Source organism: Falco biarmicus, chromosome 2 (assembly GCF_023638135.1).
Source record: "Falco biarmicus isolate bFalBia1 chromosome 2, bFalBia1.pri, whole genome shotgun sequence".
Lineage (NCBI taxonomy): Eukaryota > Metazoa > Chordata > Aves > Falconiformes > Falconidae > Falco > Falco biarmicus.
This window is the reverse complement of record NC_079289.1, coordinates 1,430,602-1,450,273: the sequence shown is the minus strand read 5'-3', so window position 1 is coordinate 1,450,273 and position 19,672 is coordinate 1,430,602. Positions and strand designations below refer to the sequence as shown.

At 52.7% G+C, this 19,672-nt stretch overlaps 3 protein-coding genes across 8 annotated transcripts; 2 read left to right on the top strand and 1 right to left on the bottom strand.

Annotated features, from left to right (window-relative positions):
• Nucleotides 1-904: 904 nt before the first annotated feature.
• LOC130144517 (cytochrome c oxidase assembly factor 4 homolog, mitochondrial) lies at nucleotides 905-2,000 on the bottom strand. Of its 3 annotated transcripts, none has more exons than XM_056328336.1 (2): nucleotides 1,902-2,000; nucleotides 905-1,382 (listed from the first exon to the last, which is right to left on the bottom strand). In XM_056328336.1, exon 2 carries the CDS (start codon nucleotides 1,335-1,337, stop codon nucleotides 1,071-1,073), a length of 267 nt encoding a protein of 88 aa, XP_056184311.1. In that variant the 5' UTR covers nucleotides 1,338-1,382; nucleotides 1,902-2,000; the 3' UTR covers nucleotides 905-1,070. The 3 variants fall into 3 exon arrangements, with proteins under 3 accessions (XP_056184311.1, XP_056184310.1, XP_056184309.1); XM_056328335.1 differs by having other exon boundaries at nucleotides 905-1,392; nucleotides 1,902-1,998; XM_056328334.1 differs by lacking the exon at nucleotides 1,902-2,000 and adding an exon at nucleotides 1,766-1,861 and having other exon boundaries at nucleotides 905-1,392.
• Nucleotides 2,001-2,037: 37 nt separating this feature from the next.
• On the top strand, nucleotides 2,038-14,443 carry PAAF1 (proteasomal ATPase associated factor 1). Of its 3 annotated transcripts, XM_056329202.1 has the most exons (12): nucleotides 2,038-2,129; nucleotides 2,215-2,255; nucleotides 2,457-2,560; nucleotides 2,978-3,067; nucleotides 6,487-6,585; nucleotides 7,308-7,458; nucleotides 9,543-9,737; nucleotides 10,088-10,179; nucleotides 11,415-11,530; nucleotides 12,541-12,623; nucleotides 13,040-13,122; nucleotides 14,031-14,443. In XM_056329202.1, the coding sequence occupies exons 1-12, from the start codon at nucleotides 2,083-2,085 to the stop codon at nucleotides 14,106-14,108; spliced, it is 1,179 nt and encodes a 392-aa protein (XP_056185177.1). In that variant the 5' UTR covers nucleotides 2,038-2,082; the 3' UTR covers nucleotides 14,109-14,443. The 3 variants fall into 3 exon arrangements, with proteins under 3 accessions (XP_056185177.1, XP_056185178.1, XP_056185179.1); XM_056329203.1 differs by lacking the exon at nucleotides 2,457-2,560 and having other exon boundaries at nucleotides 2,041-2,129; nucleotides 2,215-2,323; XM_056329204.1 differs by lacking the exon at nucleotides 2,038-2,129 and having other exon boundaries at nucleotides 2,215-2,323.
• DNAJB13 (DnaJ heat shock protein family (Hsp40) member B13) lies at nucleotides 14,354-19,045 on the top strand. 2 transcript variants are annotated; one of them, XM_056329206.1, is made up of 8 exons: nucleotides 14,354-14,469; nucleotides 15,026-15,129; nucleotides 15,456-15,617; nucleotides 16,110-16,267; nucleotides 17,584-17,697; nucleotides 18,141-18,254; nucleotides 18,354-18,430; nucleotides 18,834-19,045. In XM_056329206.1, the coding sequence occupies exons 1-8, from the start codon at nucleotides 14,453-14,455 to the stop codon at nucleotides 18,985-18,987; spliced, it is 900 nt and encodes a 299-aa protein (XP_056185181.1). In that variant the 5' UTR covers nucleotides 14,354-14,452; the 3' UTR covers nucleotides 18,988-19,045. The 2 variants fall into 2 exon arrangements, with proteins under 2 accessions (XP_056185181.1, XP_056185180.1); XM_056329205.1 differs by lacking the exon at nucleotides 14,354-14,469 and adding an exon at nucleotides 14,529-14,747.
• The last annotated feature ends 627 nt before the right edge of the window (nucleotides 19,046-19,672 follow it).

The window sequence follows — 19,672 nt, the reverse complement described above, 5'->3', positions numbered from 1 at the left end:
TCTCAGAAGCAAAAAGCTGTTTGGGGAATTGCCCAGGATGGTGCCAACTGCTTTTCCTAGGACTGCCATGTTTATTGCCACCCTACAAAACCCAGAGTCCCCAGGAACCACATGGCTTTTGGGTGCACGTATGGGTGCCAGGTCAAATGGGTTGCAGCACCTGGGTGTTTGATTCAATCCTTGTTCTTTCGAATTCTGAGAGGCAGCTGGTTTTATTTAGGCTGGAGCCAGGTGACTCCTGATCATGCCATCCTGTTAGGAAGTACATTACAACCAAATCTGAGCCCTGGTTTGATGGATGCCAAGAGGAGGTTCTTTTCCTGCCCCAAAACTGGTTTGTTTGGGGTTTTTTCCCCCCCTTCTTCTTAAGGAGCAGCCCTTTAAAAAACCAAAAAATACCTCACTAATTAGCACTCTTCCCTAAATGAGGGCTGCAACCCCAGATGTTACTTGTGGTCCTGTGCCAGTGGTGATTTTTGGCCAGAACCCAGCTTCCTCGGAAACAGCCTGGAAATTTCCCCTTGGCAAAAGCCAGGGCGCCCTTGTCTTCCCAGCCTACAAAACCCAATTTTGTTTTCTTTTTCATAGCTTATTTGCTAGGACATGGTGTTTAGAGGAGCATCCCACTCTGTAAGATTCCCTTTTCCCCCCCATCCCTAATGCTCCTGGGGCTTCCCAGGAGATACATCCCTCCCAAAATCCTGTCCCATGGGAGACAGGGTTATCACTGCTGGGGGAAACCTCTGGATAGCGCAGGGAAGGACACGGAGTAGAAATCTATGGGAGGGTTGTTGACCTAGCCTGGGTGCCATGAACCCTCCCAGTTTGGGCTGGAAATCCCCATCTCACCCCTCTGAGCTTCCAGTTATCCCCAGCAGCAATGGATGGAGACGAGCACTCTGGCCAGGATGATGAATGCCACCAGATTTAATTTCCCAACAACAGAACACAGATTTACCGGCACACCCACCCGCTTGAATAAAAAGTAATATTAAAAAAGGGTCAAATGATGCAGCCACCCCTGGGGTGCTGAGCGTGGGCTGGCCTGTGGTGCTGGGAGCGGGTGACTGTCACTCCCCGGTGGGTGACGGTTGGGCTGGGTGCAGGCTGGGTGCCCGGTGCAGCTCCTCGGCACGTTGCCGCCGGGCCATGCAGTCACCGAAAGCGCGGACCTGGGGCTGGCAGTGTCGCCAGTCCTGCCGCGCCGCCATGCACTCCTGCAGCTCCCGGTGCTGCGCCATGCAGCCTGTCCGTGAGATCATGGCGTCCACCGGGTCCTCGGCCTCCTCGGCCTCCTCCAGCGGCTGGTGGCTCCTGGCATGGCCCGGCCTCGCCATGGCCTCGCTGGGCTGCAGGGGGTGGCCAGTGGCGGGTGCCTTCCCCTGAAGAGACCTGCATGGGACACAGCACCCTTTCCGGGGGGGCACCCCCCTCCCATGCCCTATGGGGGGTCCACCAACCTCCATGCACCCACAGGTGGAGCTCAGCACCCCCTATTCAGCCCCCATGCCTCCATGGGTGCCCAGCACCCTCCCCTACCCATAGCTGTCCATCCCCTCCGTGGGTGCTCAGAGCACTTCCCCCGTGCACCCTACCCCCACCCGTGGGTGCCCAGCGGTTCCCCCGTGCACCCTACCCCACCCACGGGTGCCCAGCACCATACCTAACCCACACCTGCCCATCCCCACCCACGGGTACCCACACCCGCCCCCCCCATCTCACCCCCACCCATGGGTGCCCAGCATCCCCCCCAGCTGCTGCCCACCGCCTCACTGGTGCCCAAAATTCCCCACGCCCTCCTAGTGAGCGCCTGGCACCCTCCATGCCCCTCCCACAGGCACTCAGCGCCTCCCCCACGCACTCCCCCAGCGCCCTCCACACCACCCCCAGCCCCCCCGTACCAGCCTAGCAGAGCAGAGCGGCCCCTTTAAGGATGGTGCCGGGGCGGTTACTGCCGGGGCGGGGCGCGGTGGCGGGAGCGCTCGCTCATTGGAGGGCGCTTTCTCCCTCTTCTTCCGCTTCCGTCCCGCGGGGGCCGTCGGGAAGGAAGGAGGCGGAAGGGAGTGTGGGTGCCTCGGCAAGATGGCGGCGACGCTGCGCATCCAGAGCGACTGGAATCAGGCGCTGGGGTGGGTACTGCCCTGCTGGTTCCCTGCCCCGAGCCCCGGCTCCCTTCTCCTGCCGCGCACTCACTGACGCGCTTTCCCTCTGCAGGCGAGACGAGGGTGAGGCCTGGCTGAGCTGCCGGAGCCCTGGTGAGTGGTGCGGGGCCTGGGGAGGCCCCGGAGGGAGGCGGCTGAGGGCCTCGAGGAGCCCCGTAGAGGTGGGTGGGGGAGAGGGCGGCTGAGGAGGGCGGTTGGGGGGCGCTTTGTGGCTGAGGGAGGGGGAGGGGAAGGTGAACTGAGGCGGTTGCGGGGGCTGAGGGCTGGCCGACCTGATGTCTGCTCTCCTCGCAGGGAAGCCGACCCTGTATGGCAGCCTGACCCGCCGTGGGCTCAGCACCGAGGGCGTCCCTGACATCGCTGCTTCTGAAGGCTTCGTGGTTGGGGAGGTCACCAAGGTGCCAAGGCTGGGGCAGAGCCGGGGGCAGTAACCGCCTTCCACGCGTGAGGGGGCCATACTCTTAATGACAGTCAAAATAGCAGCTTAAAGCTGTCGCCCATTCCCTTGCATGGTTCTTTCTAGTTTTCCTGGGCTTCCCACCTGTGCAGCACCCTGGAGCTGGTTCGTAGCATCCCATAGTCAGGGTGGAGCTGCGTGGCATGGCTGGCCAGGCCATAGCAGCCAGCTCTTGCCACCCGGGGTCGTCTTCTTGAAGAAGCCCAAGGAGCTGAGCCCAGCACCACACCTTCCATCTGTTTTCAGGCTGTGAGAGACCACAGCCAGGTCCAGATCTTAGATCTACTGTGGCAGCCTCTGTGTTTCAGTAGGACTAATAGCACTTCTAATTCTTTTCCCCCTCTCTTTCACCCCCTAGAAAAGCATCCTTATTTCTTGTCCTCATGAAAATGTGTCCACGAAGTTCCTGGCCCCATACACAACTTTTTGTAGGATTCATCAGAAAAGTGTAAGTAACCTTGTGAAGTGACTGGGAAATAACGGGAAGTGACAGTGAAGTTTCACAATATGTCTCTGATTGTTGCGTGCTTGTTCTGAGCGGTGGCCTACAGTGTGCCTTTCTTTGTGTGTGAACTAGGTAATAAAACATATCAGATCATAGAAGCTTGGGAAACTTGATCATAACTGTTTACACCCCAATAATAATGTCTAAAATTCTTTAGACTGTCTTCTTGCATGTAATCTCATTTCTGCTCACTTCAGGCCCGTGACAGATCTCCCTGGAAAGGAATAAGATGTGTGAATTAATCTGTCAAAAACAAAAAATAGAAATAATAGGTTCCAGGTACTGAACTCTTCGTCTGTGGTTCAAATCTATACCCAGTTTGCAGCAGCTGTTTGCTCCTGTGTAATGAAGTTATCTGATAATTGCCAAATTAATTTCTGTTTGCGGGGCTGGGAATTGAGTGTTATGTAAACTCATCTTGGCCTGATGGGAATTCAGAGGCCAAAAAGGCCCAGCTTGTATTTAGAAAACTTAATAAATTATGTGAACTTCTCACTCACTTAAAAGCAGTCCTGCTAGTTTTGCTGAGTAATCTTCTTTCTTATTGTACCCCCATCAATCTGAAGGTGCAACAAGTACAGCTTTTCGCTAAATAGCAATACAGAAAGGCTGGCTCTGACCTGAAGTCTCAGTTCTTTACTGAAGAGAAGCACATAACTTGGCTTTGCTGGAAAGTAGTCTGCACTTTTGCTGAGCGCTTAACCCATGTGGAAACCATCCAAGAAACTAGGGAGTGTGTAGCCTGCAGGTACAGCCAGCTGCCTTAAAGGGAGTCCCCTGAAGACTCCTGGAGATGTTTCAGTACACTTGTCTCATGATTTATTGAGTACATTGTTGCAGTAAACCCAGCCGAAAATGCTGAAGAGTCAGTCTCTATTAATGAAAGTTCAAAAGCAATATAAATCAAGGCCCATTTTGACGTAAAGGCAATTCCACATCTCTACAGCTGTTTTAAGAGGAAGTGGGACTCTGCTGAGAGACAGGCTTGGCAGTGAGGCAGCTCTGGAGACAGAGGTGAATCACTTCTCTGAGCTTTGTGCTACTGAAGGGTCCCCAGCTGCCCTTTTGTGTGATAAATGGAATCAACATTCAAAGCACAGCAAAATGGAAATGTGTTGTTTAGTCTGCTGTCAAATGGGTGTGATGGCTCACAGCTGCGCTGCAGAGCTCTCCTCTGGAAAGCAGCTGAAGCAATATCTATTAATATGTAGATGAGTTTAAAGCTGGTGTGGACTAAGCTTCAGTTATCCTTTTTTACCTGCTGCCTCTTGTTCTGAGCACTCGTGCTTGGCCTTGCCTGTTCACATGCATATCCTGAAAATTTTCAGATATGTCAGACGTCAGTGAGGCTTTTAGTTTCTGCTAGAATGACTTTCACAGGCTTTTTATTTTTCTTTTTAACTAGGGAGCAAATTACCACAGATTGGTTTGTTACGTAAAATGCCACTCATGTTACCAATGTATTTCTCACATTACCGATACATAACTAAATGCACTTAATGGCCATTGTAATGACTGAACCTTCTACTCCTACTAAATCTTCCAATTCCTGTTTTAATTCCCAGGCTTTTTTTCAAGTGGAGGTTGAGTATTGATCCTGCACCCTGTTAAAATTAGCTGTGATTTGAGCTGTCAGAGTTTTTCAGGAGAGCATTTCTGTCGTGATTCTTGCTTGGATAGAACTCGTGACTGAGACATGGCATATCATGTCCCCACAAGCCCTGACTGATGCACATGCAGCATTAGGATGCTGCGCGACATCCTCCTTAACAGCTGGAGATTGATGCTGATCTGTTATGTACTTGGTCTGCCTGAGGGTATTGTCCTTAAATCTCAGGCCTGTAGCTGTCATCTTTCTTGGCAAAATCTCTCAATTCACTTGTATCTTTGGGTTTCCCTGTGATAGTAAATCCAGCTGTCCCTTCAGGCTGGCTGCTAGCGAAGGCTGAGCACGTACAAGAGGATTGACAAAGCCCAGTCCTGTTTGAGAATAGCTAGCTGTTCAGAAAAGCATTTAATCTGAAGCCTGGGATGAAGATGAGCAGCCTCATCCCTTCCCCATATGCAATTATTAGGAATCTTTTGGAGGTAATGACAGTGTGACTCCAGCATCCAAATCTTGCAAGGCAAGGCAGTTGTTCTACTGCATAGTTGTGATAGTTTTAATGTTTTCTGTAGGCTACAACACTACTGTTAACGTTTGCTTTAACAAAACCTATATAATTGTGGGGTTTTTTGAGCCTGTTCAGTGTTGCTGCAGTCTATATTGGAAATCTGTCTGTCACTTGGAAGATGTAATCTTTTCTTGCAAGGCTAGAATACCGGTTACCTTATTTCATGCATGACTAAAATACATCTGCCTTTCCCAAATGGCAGCAGTAATGTCTGGCATCACAGAAAAGGCCACCCTTTTGCAAGAATATGAGATCAACATCTGCCTTATTCAAAAGTATTCGGCTGTCCCAGTGTTTATGCAAAGCAGGCAGTTGTTAATACCTTAGTGTGACAGACTGTGTGAGGAGTTAGCCTGTCTTCATAAGGAACTGGTTTTGAGTCGGTGTTTCAGAAAATTCAGGCTGTGCCGTTGGCTTCATAACTATCTCAAACAGTGTCTTGTGGGCTTGTGAGTCATGGTGCTCACGAGCTGGCCAGTTACCTCGAGCTAGTGTGGAAGAGATTGGCTCCATTTCTTCTCTGTTTACAGGAGTTGCTAGAAAAATCCAGATTTCTGCTTCACCTGGGGTAAATCTGAAATAAAACTGCTGTCTGTGCAGGCTTCTGACTCAGCATTTCTTTTTGTCCTTGCCTTGCAGATCTCTGCAGAGTCATAGGCAGAGAACAACACTCTCTCTTGTCAAATTTGCGGGAAGTGACAAGAAATCTGGGGTGCCCCATGCCTGGTTCCAGTCACCCACTGTCTGAGCCCTAGCTGTGGGTCAGCCCAGATCAGCAGCTTGCCCTTGAAGAAGGAATGCAGCAATCTGTGTAAACAAATATATTGAGGAGATTTTTGTTTTATGCTGTCTTTGTCCTCTAGAAAACCTCAGCTGTTCAGGATCTGCTTGTTTTTTTGATATGTTCAGGGCTTATTATCTCACAAAACACATTGAGAGGGTGAGGCAAGAAAGCCTGTGAAGTCCTTGCTTAAATATTAGGATATTAGCAGGCTAAAGCTGTTTAGCTAGGAGTATGGAAAGTCTTTTGGGCATTTTAAATGAGTTCAGCAGTATGTCTTAGGGAGATAATAGTGCTGAGTGATGTACTTAGCAGGTCTCCCCCAGTACAGAGTTAAGCTCTTGAGCCGAAATATCTATATACAGGGCCATAAAAAGCTAATGCTTGGTGTTTTTACTCTCCTGCAGATTACCTGTCTTGATATTTCCAGTGGTGGAGGGCTTGGCGTGTCTACCAGCACAGATGGGACCATGAAAATCTGGCAGGCTGCAAATGGAGAAATAAGAGTAAGAGCATTTAGCTCTGATGATGTGTGTTGTCTGTGACACTACTGAAATCATTTGGCCATGACTTTGGTCAGGTTGTCTACAGACTGTGGTCTAGGGTGGGCAAGAATCTGGCTTTTGAATGAAAAGCTAATTAAACATTGACATCTCAGAGGTTTTAACTCAAACCTGTTGGGAAGCATGACTTTTCCCAAGGGAAATGGTGCTCAGCCATCCAGAGAGAAGTCCCAGGGTGAAAATCGGAATGGGTACTTAGGAATGACAGCTGGAGTGCAGAAGGTAAGTGGCAGCACCTGTGTGGTACAAGCACTGATTTTTTTTCTGCAGTAGGGAAGAGGTGTGGAGAAGAGACCCCTGCCTGTGATGGATTAACCATGTGATGGCTAGCTGTCTTCCTAGTTAAGGTGTTTCTTGTGGAGCTTGACAGTCAGCTGCTTGTTTGGCGAAGGATGAAGACATTTAACCTGTAATTAGAAACAAATGCAGAGCCCTTTGCTATGTAATTAGCTACTCAAATGGTAGAAGGAGGCCCAAAGTGTACCTGCTACCCCTTTGACTGCCTTGAATTCAGACAAGTCCATTCCAGGAACGCAAACCCAGAGGATTTGAGCTTAATCCTCTGCCCACATGGGAATGTGGAGTTTTCCAGTGGTATAGTTCAAAAATTGCTGGATGCAAGGGTGCTAAGAATGGAAATCACAAGCAGTTCTTTGTTTTTCCAGAGACTATTGGAAGGCCATGTGTATGATGTGAGTTGCTGCAGGTTTTTCCCATCGGGCCTTGTTGTTCTGAGTGGGGGAATGGATGCGCAGCTAAAGATCTGGTCAGCAGAAGATGCCAGCTGTGTAGTAACATTTAAAGGTCACAAAGGAGGTACGAAGTATTTAGCCTTTAAAATGCTTGATCCGCTGTGCGTATAATTGCCTTGCACCCAAGGGCTAACGTTTGGTCACCAGCCTGCTGCACTGTGCTGTGCATTTGTATTAGATGTCCAAAGTATGTTTTTCAAGCTCCCAGAACTTGAATAAAAAGATTAGTAGTTGTTGTATTGAGCAGATGCAATTTCGCTCGCCAGCCTGTGTTTTCCTTGTAATTAAGGTAAAAAGAGGGAGGATGCAGTCCATTAGCCTGTTGTGAGTGCCAGAGATGGAGGCAGAGGGCATTCTGCTTCTCCAGGGCAGCCTCAGCTTTCCAGAGCTCTGACCTGCATTTGGTAGCCTTGCTGCCTGCACTGGGAATGCCTTCTGCTTGCACCCAGATCACCATGCTCACGTTCAGAGTCCCCTTTTTTTTTTTTTTTTTTTTCTCTCCTGTCTTGCCCAGAAAAAGCATGTAGCAGTTTATTATGGACTTGCAAAACTCAGACAGGCAGTTACCTGCCTCGAGGACACATGCTGTTGAAAGTCAGTAAAGCAGAACAAGAGCAGCTGCGAGGATACTTAAGTGATTATTTGTTAAGAAGGGCTGGCATAAGCTTGTTCACCCTTCTACCAAGGGCAGATGTCCAGCTGGTCTTGCTGCTGAAGATGAGAGTAAATTCTTCACCCTCCTTGTGTCCTCGCATAGAGGATGCACTGGCCACCTTTATGTGGTGAGTTCAGTGCGGTTCCTTGCATTCAGGCTCTATGCTACAAACTCCTCCAGTTGACAGTGTCTTAGTCCTGGAGAAGAACTGTGAGGAATGGAAAATGTGCTACCCAGAAAGGCTCCTGAGAGCTGCGATCAAAGCAAGTTTCTGGACGGAGCCTCTGTTAATCTCCTGAAAGGAGATTCGGTTTCCAGGACCCTTCGTTCAGAAGCAATGTGTGTTTATACGTAACACTTGAGCAGGCTCCCATTTTACTCCTGTTTACACATGGCCCAGAGCACAGTGGCCAGTGATACTGTCTTGTCACAGCAGGTGGTTGCTTCCTAAGGGATGCCAACTTGAACGGCTTGGGTGATGGTGAGCAAGTCCAAGTGAGTTGTGGATGTGGCATCAGATGCCCCAAACCCTGTGCCAAATTATCTCCTCCCTGAGCAAGTAACTGCTCTGTACAGGCTCTTTGTTTTCCCTGTCTCACAAGGTCCTAGGCTTTGTTGAAAAGGTTAAGCCACGTGGCTGGCTGCGCAAAACTTTATTAACTCGAAAACTCATCTTGCACTGAACCTACCTTTGTTCTCATGTGATCTGTTTGTGTGGATTCAAAGTGCTTTGCCTCCAATGTCCCGTGAACAAAACATGGCAGGCAGTGTAACAGAGCTTTGATCGAACGGCTCCCAGTGGCTCTGAAGTTGACTATTCACTGCTTACAACTCCAGCCCAAGCTGCTGCAGTTGGTTTGCCTGGCTTGTCCTGTCATTTGAGCTTGTCATGTTTAATGACTGCTTCTGTAGGAAAAGTGTCAATTAAATCTTCTAACCATCTGACTGTTACCTTCCAAAAAACCACTGTCGCTTTTCAGATCTAGACTTGACAGCCCGAAGTAAAATAAAGTAGGTAAGGGGTGTTAGCACCTGCAAAGACTGCCCTTTTCATGTTGCTGTAGCTGGATAATATGGTGGCTGCTTGCCCTCCTATAATTTTGGGATTATACAGAGCTGGACTCGGTAGCATTTTAAGAGCATTGGGCCGGGCTATTTTCTGCCCAAGTTAGAGGTTAATTGTGGAGGTAAAACTCTGCAGCAGCTGTGGTATCAGCTCAGTCTGAGACAAGGCGTTGCCCATTGTTTTATTGGCAATAGCTTGCCTTTGTGCCAGGTGGTGGCTCTACTCTGTATGGTTTTGCTGGGAGCTGCTGCCTTCCACATACTACCTCTTTCTAGATTCTGTGGCTTCCTACCCCACGTTGCGTGACTGGTGGCACTCTGGGGACAGTGGCTTGGGGCATGTAGTTGAGTTTGCCTTGGGAAATGTGATGCTTTGTCTATCTGCCTTCCATGCTGTCTGTCTGAACTCAGCCTTTGCTTTGATGCAGGTATTTTGGACACTGCCATTGTGGATCGGGGGAGAAATGTCCTTTCCTGCTCTAGAGACGGCACTGCCTGTCTCTGGGACTGTGGAAAATCCGCCTGTCTGGGTGTCATCGCTGACTGTGGCTCTCCTGTCAATGGCATTGCCGTGGGCACTGCTGACAACTCGCTGAACCTGGGCACGCCTGAAAAAGCTCCTAGTAAGGATCTTTCTCTTAAAAGTCATCTTCTTTCCCCTGTCCCGAACTGCTTAGGTTTGTCACCAGTAATCCCAGGTGTGTGGCATACTGCTTGTGCCCTTGTACCACCTAAGGAAGGGAACTAGAGTCACCAGAATGGAGCACTCCAGTCCTGAGGAGGAATTAAGTGTTATCTAGCCGTTTGAGTGATGAAGACTGTCATCTCCTTGGTTACTGGCCTGCCTTGCTGGTGTCTCGGACAGGTGGAGGAACGTTGCTGTAGGTTCGGCAGGGGTGATCCAAACTGGTTTTGGTACCATCAAGCTTTGTTGCGTAGCCACTGCTGGAATTAACTGCTGTCCTTTTGTCAGGTGAACGTGAGATTGGGACGGAAGGGAAAATCCTGCTACTGGCTCGAGAGGACAAGAAGCTTCAAGGAGTGGGACTGCAGAGCAGGCAGCCGGTAAGGAGTCTGAGACTATCAGGAGTACCTGCCTGGGAGAGTGCTCAGAGATGTTGCTCCAAAATCAGCTCCAGGGCTCCCAGTCCCTTTGTATCATTTCTTTTGTCACTGCAGCAGCTCTTCAGCTTGTAAGCAGCTGTTCACGTGGCTGTGCAGAGCACTGGCATGAGGAATCGAGCTGGGTTAAAGACGAATAGTTTACCTATCTAGGCAACTAGGCAGGAAAAACTGGTTAGTGTTATCCCAGCTCTGATCCATGGTGAGGTTCAGCATGTGGCACAGAAGGGGGCAGCCAGGCTGGAGGCAGGGCAGGGCTCGTCTGCCTTTGGTGTTATACTGCAGTGTTCTCTCCTGTATGTATTCCTGGAGGAGAGACTAAAACCCGGTACAGTACAGGGATGCTGTCTCTCCTTCCTACTGGCCAGATTTTTATGTGGGGGTTTGAGGAGTAAGAATTGGTTACAATTTAACCCGGGTGTGGGGGAAACAGTATTTAAACAGTGGCCAGTAGATGTCATCGTGAAAGCAGGAACTGCAGGCTGTCTCATCCAGCCAGGGTTTAAAGTTTTTATTCTGCCGGGTGTCTTAAGTGGTGTGTGAAGGGTATCTCAGGTGGTCACCAGTCCATCTCCCTCCTCTTAGCGAAGGGAAATGGAGTTGGTAGATCTCAGGCTACTATCAGGACTGCCCTGGGCAGTAGGACAGGAGCTTCCGATGATGTTGCAGATAGAACTGCTTGTGGTGTTGGCAAAGAGTAAAATTAGGGTGGAACAGATAAGCTCGCCCCGAGGCTGGTCAGTGAGATGCCAGAGGCTCACCTGGGAAAAACCTGCAGCCTCTGTAATGACGACTGCAACTCTAGCGGGAAGGAGTGGTCTTTGCCAACCTGCCGTGCAAATCTGGTCTCGCTGCTCCATGGGTGTCTGAAGATTAGTTTGAGCTCAGCATCGGTTCACTTGTCATTGACACAGCCTTTCTCCAAAGGGGACCCAGGAGCATTCGCTGATTGCGCTGTCTCTGCTGACTTGGCAGAACTGATCCTGGAGCGCTGTTCTCCTGCTCCTCTTGGAGCAGAGCTGAGGGGTTAATAACCTACTCTGGGTTTGCCAGTTTGTGCCGTGACTCATGAAAATGACTGCACTGACTTCCTAAATGAATTATTGCTTCCTTCTCCTGGGTGTCCTGCATCCTCATTTGTGAGTGTCTGATACTTGGGTTTGTTCCTGTATTCTCAGGTGTTCCTCTTCGTCGGATCTGATGCATTCAACTGCTGCACATTCCTCTCAAGTACCTATATCCTAGCAGGCACTCAGGATGGGAACATATATCAGCTGGATGTGAGAAACACCAAGTGAGTGCGTGCCTGGGGCTGCCAGTATTTAAAGAATAAATTTTTTATTTTTTTTTTTTTGGCGGGGAAAGAGAGCCAGATTGAGGGTGCTGGCAGGCAATGTCCCTTCTAAAGGGTGGACACGGCCCAAGCCATGGACACCAAGAGCTTCTTGCAGCCATTTCTTTCTCTTGGGGAGTGCTGGGGAGGATACCTTTGCTCAGGTTGGTGATCTGATGGGATGTTTTCCGGAAAGTGCCTCCTAAAAGACTGTAGGCTTGGTGCAGATTTCCTAGTTACTGAAAAGCTTTCCAGTCTTGATCTGTGAATAGGCGTGCTCTTGGCATAGCCTTACCTTGCAAATTATTGCTTTTTAAATTTATATATAGTGCACATTATGCTATATATGAGTATCTGTGTGATTATCTACATGTATATGTACATTGACAGCAGTATTCCTCCTGCTAAAAGCACGGCCGCTTCCTTTTACCAGTGGGACATAAGTGTCTTTGAAGGATCCTAACATTTACCCTGATCCTCATTGCCACATAGGACTGGAACTGTGCTGTCGCTGAGGGCAGGAGCTGCTCTAAGTTGTTTTTATTAGTGTCAAAGGTGAGCTCTGAGCAGGGAGGCATCCAGCTGGTGCTTCTGGGTGGGGGCTGGAGGGGTTGGCACCAAAGGGTGGAGAGTCTTTCGGTGCTGGACGAGCACCAAGCTTTTTTTTGACTGTGTCTTGATGAAGATAATCTGTGTCTGTAATCCAGCAAGGAGGTTTTATTGGTGTTCACCTGCTAGCTAACTCCTTACTTCCACTTTGATGCTTTGGTAACATCTGCAGGAAAACCAGTGCTGACTTCTGTCTGCTGCTAGAGGACAGAGACTCTTTGCTAACCACTGATCGAGTCCCCGTGTCCTCTGTGTTTGCCTCGCGTATCTTCTAACTGCAAGCTCACTTTCTTCTTTCACACATTGGAACGGGCTCTTCTCTATAGACCATAATACTCATCCCTTGTTTCTTCTTTTTCTAGCACTCCAATCCAGGTCATCCATAGGTCAGGAGCACCGGTGCTTTCATTGCTCACTTACCGAGATGGATTTATTGCCAGCCAAGGTAACTCAAGCACTGTGTTGTGCCAGTAGAAATTGTATAGTTGAATCGAGGAGTTTTATGCTTTTTGGGTAATGCCCTCCCGCATGCAAGCTCTGGGTGACTTATAAGAGAGGGCCACACAGTACCCGTGGCAGAAAGGTGCTGTGGTAGGAGCTATATATTACATGGTTGCTTTTTGCCTTGTGATTTCCAGCCCTCACCTCCCCCGTGTGCCTCTGAAATGGGGCCTCTGAGGTGCATCTCAACTGTCAGGGCCTTTTCCCATCCTCACAGCACGTTTCCATCTTCCTGGGGGCTTCATGCCCTGTCATCAGGTGTTTCTGGTGGACTTGCTAGTGCCTGTAATTAAGAGCATGGCTTATTGCACTAATTGGCTGATGTTCCTTCCTTGCTTGGTATCTGTTCTGCTCGTGTAGGTGACGGAACCTGCTTTATCGTTCAGCAAGACCTCGATTATGTCATTGATCTCACAGAAGCTGACTGCGACCCTGTGTACAAGGTAAGGAGCATGGTGTGCTGCCCAAGAGCAATATATAAAAGGATAACATGTAAAGGGTGTAGGGAAAGGTGGTGCCAGGTAGCAGGCAGCTGCCTTTATCTCAGGATTTGGCAGCCAGCACAACAGGTTCCTTCACACAGTTGACTTTTAAGTTTAAGGTTTTTTTCTTAGCTGAATAATCTTGAGTTTCATAAACAAGTCCTCTGTGGTGTACGCTGGCTCTTGTCTCCATCATGCAGGTGCAAAACTAGAGCGGTGGAGTAGCTCTGGCAGAGCTGTGCTTCTGTAAAAAGTGTGAATTAATTGTGCTGGGCAGATCATAAAGGTAAAAGCAGCAGCTGACTGCACAGTGCTGCCTGTCTTCTCTTGTCCCCTGGTGACTCAGGACCAGAAAGTGGGTCTTGCAGTGGCGTTTCCAGGCAGCCGGCTGAACTGGCTGGTGAGGATCAGGAGCAGTTCCCTGGGCACTCAGTCTGGTAGTGCAGGCGGGAATTCGCTCTTGGTTTTAATCTGCTCCAACTCCACAGTCCAGTTCTTCCGCTCCTGGCCAATGCACACCCTCAAGGCTAACACTCAGCCTCACCTGGAAGCTGAGATTGGACCTGCACAACCCATTGGCACGAGCAGAACATGAAAAACGTGTGAAAAGTAATTTTTCTCCCCTTCCAGATCTAAGAGAAGAACCCTTGCATGAGCGCTTGCTGCTCCTGCGCTCCTGGGGAAACCTTGAACTGTCCTTTAAAACCTGCTAATGCTGTTTCACAAGATGCTCGCCACCTCTTCCCTGTGTAAAAGTCCAAAGGGAAAGCTGGTCTCTGAGGATTTTACTTTGAACTGTCACTTGGGAAATGCTCTCCTTAAATACTACTTTTTTTTTTTTTTTTTTTTTTTGTCCCGTTCTTTTCCAGGTTGCTTCTTGGGAGAAGCAAATTTACACATGCTGCAGAGATGGAATAGTGAGGAGATACCAACTTTCTGACCTTTAAGTGTTTGGATTGGCCAAACAGTGAGGAGATTCGTCCAGATAACTCCCCCGAGCTTCTTTTCCCTGCGTTTGAGGTGTGTGTGTGTGGTGGCCGGGCAGCGACTGGGACTTGCCGCTCACAGGGGCAGCGGGGAGAAGGACGTGGTAAGGGACCACCTGCACAGCTTTGCTGTCCAAATTCAAGGCGATCAGCTCCGAGGCATTGGAGAAGATCTTGCGTGGTGACAATTCCCCCCCCCCCCCCCCCCCCCCCCCCCCCCGCCGCTGAAAAAATGTGGTCTCTGGAGTAGGGGGAAGTAAAAATAAATGGAGACGAGGTGTGACTGTATCACGGAATAGACTGAAATGAAGCAGCTTATTTGGTAACACCCGTGCGGGGAGGAAAATTTCCAGGAGAACGTATTTTTAAGGGGAAGAAAAAAAAAGACAAAACAACAAACAACCAAAAAAAAACCCGGAGGCCGTGGCGGGGCCGGAGTGCGGAAGCGTGCGGGGGACTACAGTTCCCATGGGGCCCCGCGCGGCGGCCGGAAGCGGCGCGCGGTGGCCATAGCAACGGCGCGCGGGCCGCCATGGGGCAGGACTACTACGCCGTGCTGGGGCTGGGCCGCGGCGCCGCGGCCGCCGACATCAAGGCGGCGTGAGGGACCCCGGCATGGCGCGGGGGGCGGGGGGGGGTGGCGGGAGGCCCGGTGCGTGGCTGCCCGGTGCGTGGCTGCCCTTCGCCTCCCCCCCCCCGCTCCCCGCCCCGGGGCCTGAAGGGGGGGGGCGAAGGGGCATGGCGGGGGGGGGGGGCGGGGGAGGGAAAGGGGCCTGAGGGGCCTGGGAGCACCTGGGAGGGAGCGGCCTAGGCTGAGGGTGTGCTGGCACCCCGGGGCTGGCTGTGAGGCTGGGCTCTCCCCCCTGTCCCCTTCATAGCTATCGGAAGCTGGCCCTGAAGAGCCACCCTTTAAAATGCAAGGAGCCCTGGGCAGCGCGGAGGTTCAGGGAGCTGGCAGAGGCCTACGATGTGCTCAGCAACCGTAAGTGGGGAGACTGTTCTCTTCCACAGTTTTAGGGGCTGGACAGGGGGTGAAGCGGCATCTCTGGTATGGCCAGAGGTGTGCGGAGGTCTGAATCCCTGGCTGCTGGCACACCCAGGGAGGTGGCAGCAGCTCTCTGAGCCACAGGCAGGCTGAGAGCTGGCATATGCGCTTGCTTCCATCCCACCTACTGCTGTCTGTGAGGTGATGGGGAGCCCCCCTTTCCAGCCTTCATCCAAGCAAAACCTGGATCTCAGGCTGGGGCTCTCCCCCAGCACCCAGCATGGGAGAGTGTGGCCATTCCCAACTCCTCCTTGTTCCCTAAGCCATGACAAAAGGCATCTACGACAAGTTTGGAGAAGAGGGGCTCAAAGGCGGCATCCCCTTGGAGTTCGGCAGCGACAACCCCTGGACCGTCGGCTATGTGTTTCACAACAACCCTGACAAAGTCTTCCAGGAGTTCTTTGGTGGAGACAACCCCTTTGCGGGTAAGTAGGGGAGCTCCGTGCGGGGGGGCCAGGCCCTGTCTGTGGCTGCTGTGAGGCCGTGGCCACTGCCAGCTCTGAGCTTTAAGCTTTATGGGGATATTTCCCTGCCCAGCTGCTCTCAGGTCCCTTTGGTGCTTGGAGGTTAGAGCCTGACTTGCCCCAGTCTTGCACGGGGCAAGAGGCCTGGGGGCGCATGTTCAGGCTGTCAGCTCTCCCCAGCTCCTGTTGTGACCCTTTTCTAGGAGGACTCCCATCAAAAGGTGGGGTCAGATTGGTGAAACTTGTAAACCTGTGGGCAAGATTAAAAACCTTCCTGGAGAAAAACACTTCAGCTGAAGGGGGAAGGTGGTGCCAGGCAGAAGCAGATGGGAAGCTTTTGCTTCTGGGTGGCATGTTTGGGGTGCTCGGCTTCTGTGATAAGGAGACCCCGGGGGGGGCCCCGACCTCTGATCCAAGTAAGGTGACCCCCTGCCTCTCTGCTCACTCATGCAGAGTTCTTTGCTGAGGATGGCTCGGAGCTGATCCTGCCCTTTGGAGGGCTGCGAGGACGAGGAGCGATGAAGCAAGACCCCCCGATTGTGCGGGATCTTTACCTCTCCCTTGAAGACCTGTTCTATGGCTGCACCAAGAAGATTAAGCTCTCCCGCAGGGTAGGGGCAGTGGGGGTGAAGGGGGGCCACGCTCGACCGGGCAGCCAGTACCCTCCTCTCCTGGCATGGCAAAGGGAATTCAGCACGGGAGGTGCTGTGAAAGCTGGTGGGAAGGCAGGGCTGATTTCAGAGGAGGTGTGGAGAAGGAGCACAGCATTTTCTGGGCTCCCACTGTTTAATTTCCACACCTGTCTGTGTCTCGTTTGTGCTTTTGGTGACCTGTATCTCCCCCTCACTGTCCCTGTCTCCTGGTTCCAGCCCCTGACTTTTCTCCTACTCGGTCTGATCCTGTTTGTACCCACAGCCAATTTGCCATGGAGTATGAGTTGTCCTCTCCCTCTTCTCTGCTCACTTGCACACAGCTGGGTGAGCAGAGCAGTCATAACCCTCACTGGACACCTTTGTGTCACAAATCACCTGGGTTGTGCCTTGCAGGGATGACAGCCCTGCGGAGAAGGGCTTGGGGGTGCTGGGGGATGAAAAGCTGGACATGACCCGGCAATGTGCGCTCACAGCCCAGAAAGCCGCCCGTGCCCTGGGCTGCATCCCCAGCAGCGTGGCCAGCAGGGCGAGGGAGGGGGCTCTGCCCCTCTGCTCCCCTCTGCTGAGACCCCCCCACAGCGCTGCGTCCAGATCGGGGGTGACCAGCATAAGGGGGACACGGACCTGTCGGAGCGGGCCCAGAGGAGGCCACGGAGCTGGTCAGAGGGCTGGAGCCCCTCTGCTGTGGGGACAGGCTGGGAGAGCTGGGGCTGTGCAGCCTGGGGAGGAGAAGGCTGCGGGGAGACCTTAGAGCAGCTCCCAGTGCCTGGAGGGGCCGACAGGAAAGCTGGGGAGGGGCTTTGGGCAAGGGCAGGGAGTGGTGGGACAGGGGGGAATGGCTTGAAGCTGAGAGAGGGGAGATTTAGGTTGGACATGAGGAAGAAACCCTTCCCCGTGAGGGCGGCGAGGCGCTGGCCCAGGCTGCCCAGAGCAGCTGTGGGTGCCCCATCCCTGGCAGGGCTCAAGGCCAGGCTGGACGGGGCTGGGAGCAGCCTGGGCTGGGGGGAGGGGGCCCTGCCCCTGGCGGGGGGTGGGACTGGCTGGTCTTGAAGGTCCCTTCCAGCCCAAAGTGTTCAGCGCAGCGGTGTCTGTTCCATCTGTGGAGCGGTGTCCAGCACTGCAGGGCTGTGGTCCAGCCTGGGGGCTCAGCGCCACCATGGATGGAACCCGTCCCTGGTGCTGGCTGCTCTGACGGCGGAGCAGAGCTCCCACCCAGTCACAGGCCCACCTCTGCAGATAGGGTCCAGCTCTTCTAACCCACTTATCCCCCGCAGGTGATGAATGAAGATGGTCAAACAAGCACAATCAGGGATAAGATCCTAACGATCGAGGTGCAGCCGGGGTGGAAGCAGGGCACCAGGGTCACCTTTGAGAAGGAAGGAGACCAGGTAATGACTGTGGCGTGAAGTTCTGGGCCAGGTTTCCTGGTGGCCGGCTGGATGCTCTTAGCAGGTTTCCCACTGCTGTGGGCAGTTGGCAGCATGGCTAATGGAGCGGTTCGGTGTTGCTGTGCTCAGAAGCACTGTACGGTGTGCTTCCTGCCTGAATTTTCCTTAGGATAAAAAAATAATTGAAAGAAGTGGGTTTCTGCCCGGCACTGCCTTCGCAAAACCCTGTCTCATTTCCCTTGGCTGAGCAGGAGTCTTTTATCAGAGCCTCCTTTTTTCCTTAAAGGAAGAAAATACCTTTCACTTTTTCATAGACAGCTGAAAGCAGCCACAAAGGGGCAGGCATTTGTGTTGTCTTTCCCTGTATAAAATAATTTGTTTTACATCAAACCATTTCCAGGTATCATTTCCCTGCCCCCCCCCCCCCATCTCCTCACTTTTAGGGCCCAAACGTCATTCCGGCTGACATCACCTTTGTTGTCCGAGAGAAACCCCACCCCAGGTTTAAGAGAACTGACGACAACCTGGCTTATGTTGCCACCATCCCCCTGGGAAAGGTAAAGTGCCAGGCGCGGGGATGGAGCCAGCCCTGCTTGACCTTTGCCTCTGGGGCTGCGAACACAGCGGCGGGTCCCGCTCCCCTCCCTGCCTCGCAGGCGCTGGTCGGCTGCTCGGTGGATGTGAGGACGCTGGATGGGCGGCTGCTGAACGTCCCCATCAACGACGTCGTGGAGTAGGTGCCATGGGGCAAATGGCCAGGGGGGCACAGGGGGCTTTTCTGCAGAGCTTGGCACCCAAGGAGGTGAAGAGCTTAGAGGTTCCTCAGCGTTCCTCCTCGGCCCCCAGTGGGCCGCTCTTCTGGTCTGGGGCTGCGTTGCTGGTGGCAGAGGCAGGGAGGCGGCTTGGTGGGGGTGGGGTGGAAAACGCGGGTGAGGTGAGGGCTTGGATGGCCCAGGCTGGGGGGTGAGGAGCCTGGGGGCCACGGTGCTGGAAGGGCGAGGGCGGGCCACCGCTTGGTGCAGGAGGAGCAAACTTGCCCCAGGAAACCTGCTCGGACGTGTGCGTGGGGCTCGGTGCCGCACCTCCGCGTCGGGATCCTCCTGCGGCTCCTCTCAGCCCCCTCCCTGGCTTTGCAGCCCCAAGTACTGCAAAGTGGTGCCGGGGGAGGGGATGCCGCTGCTCCGGGACCCTCGGCGCAAGGGTGACCTCCTCATCTACTTCGACATCTGCTTTCCGAAAAAGCTTACGCCTGACAAGAAAATGCTCCTGAGAAGCGCCCTCCTGTCGTAGGGGACCACGACCCTCCTGCTCTCCTGCCGCCAATAAAGCTTTGGCGCCGGTGCTGTGACTGCGGGCAGGTTGATTTGAGTATTGGGGACCCAAAAGCGCAGGATCACCCTAAACCAACGTCCCTGAGGCTGTTTCTGCTGGCCTGGCTCGTGTCCCCCTGGCCTTCTGGGCTCTGCTTTGTGGCACCGTGGCGCTGCGGAGGGGGGTGGAGGATTTTGGGGAGGGCAGGAGCACTCCCAGCTCGGCTCATGCGTGGGAAGCGCGTGGGTGGGGGGTGGCTGTGCACAGGGCAGCGAGGGAAAGGCCAAAACCAGGGAAGAGAAGGCCACAGGATTTACTCAAAGCTTTCACCGCCGGCGTGATTCCCCTGCTGTGATTTTTTCGGCCCTCACCCCCCCCACCACCCACCACCCACAGCCTTTTCAGGAGCAGAATGGGAGAAAATCTGGGTTTCCTCTTCCCCCTGGCGCATCAAAGCCTGCTGCCTTCAGCCCCCCCCTTCCTCTCCCCCCGCAGGCAGCCAGACTGACACCGCTGCTGGCGGTGGGTGCCAGGGGCCCTGGGGGGATGTGAGGGTGCAGGCTGGGGTCCCCACCTGCAGGGAAGGCTGAGGAGGGGGTTGTGGCCAGGCACCCCACAAGCACCTCACTGCATGGAAGGGGGGGGGGGGCAAGGCTGGGGTACC

Bases quoted from the DNA above. Each gene is read 5' to 3' on its own strand.
- LOC130144517 (XM_056328334.1), bottom strand. From the start codon at position 1,824: ATGGAGGGTGCCAGGCGCTCACTAGGAGGGCGTGGGGAATTTTGGGCA. The intron at 1,393-1,765 runs GTGGGCAGCAGC...TGTCCCATGCAG, and splicing joins TTTTGGGCACCAGTGAGGCG to GTCTCTTCAGGGGAAGGCAC.
- PAAF1 (XM_056329202.1), top strand. From the start codon at position 2,083: ATGGCGGCGACGCTGCGCATCCAGAGCGACTGGAATCAGGCGCTGGG. The intron at 9,738-10,087 runs GTAAGGATCTTT...TCCTTTTGTCAG, and splicing joins CACGCCTGAAAAAGCTCCTA to GTGAACGTGAGATTGGGACG. The intron at 13,123-14,030 runs GTAAGGAGCATG...GTTCTTTTCCAG, and splicing joins ACTGCGACCCTGTGTACAAG to GTTGCTTCTTGGGAGAAGCA.
- DNAJB13 (XM_056329205.1), top strand. From the start codon at position 14,680: ATGGGGCAGGACTACTACGCCGTGCTGGGGCTGGGCCGCGGCGCCGCG. The intron at 16,268-17,583 runs GTAGGGGCAGTG...TATCCCCCGCAG, and splicing joins AGATTAAGCTCTCCCGCAGG to GTGATGAATGAAGATGGTCA. The intron at 17,698-18,140 runs GTAATGACTGTG...CCTCACTTTTAG, and splicing joins TTGAGAAGGAAGGAGACCAG to GGCCCAAACGTCATTCCGGC.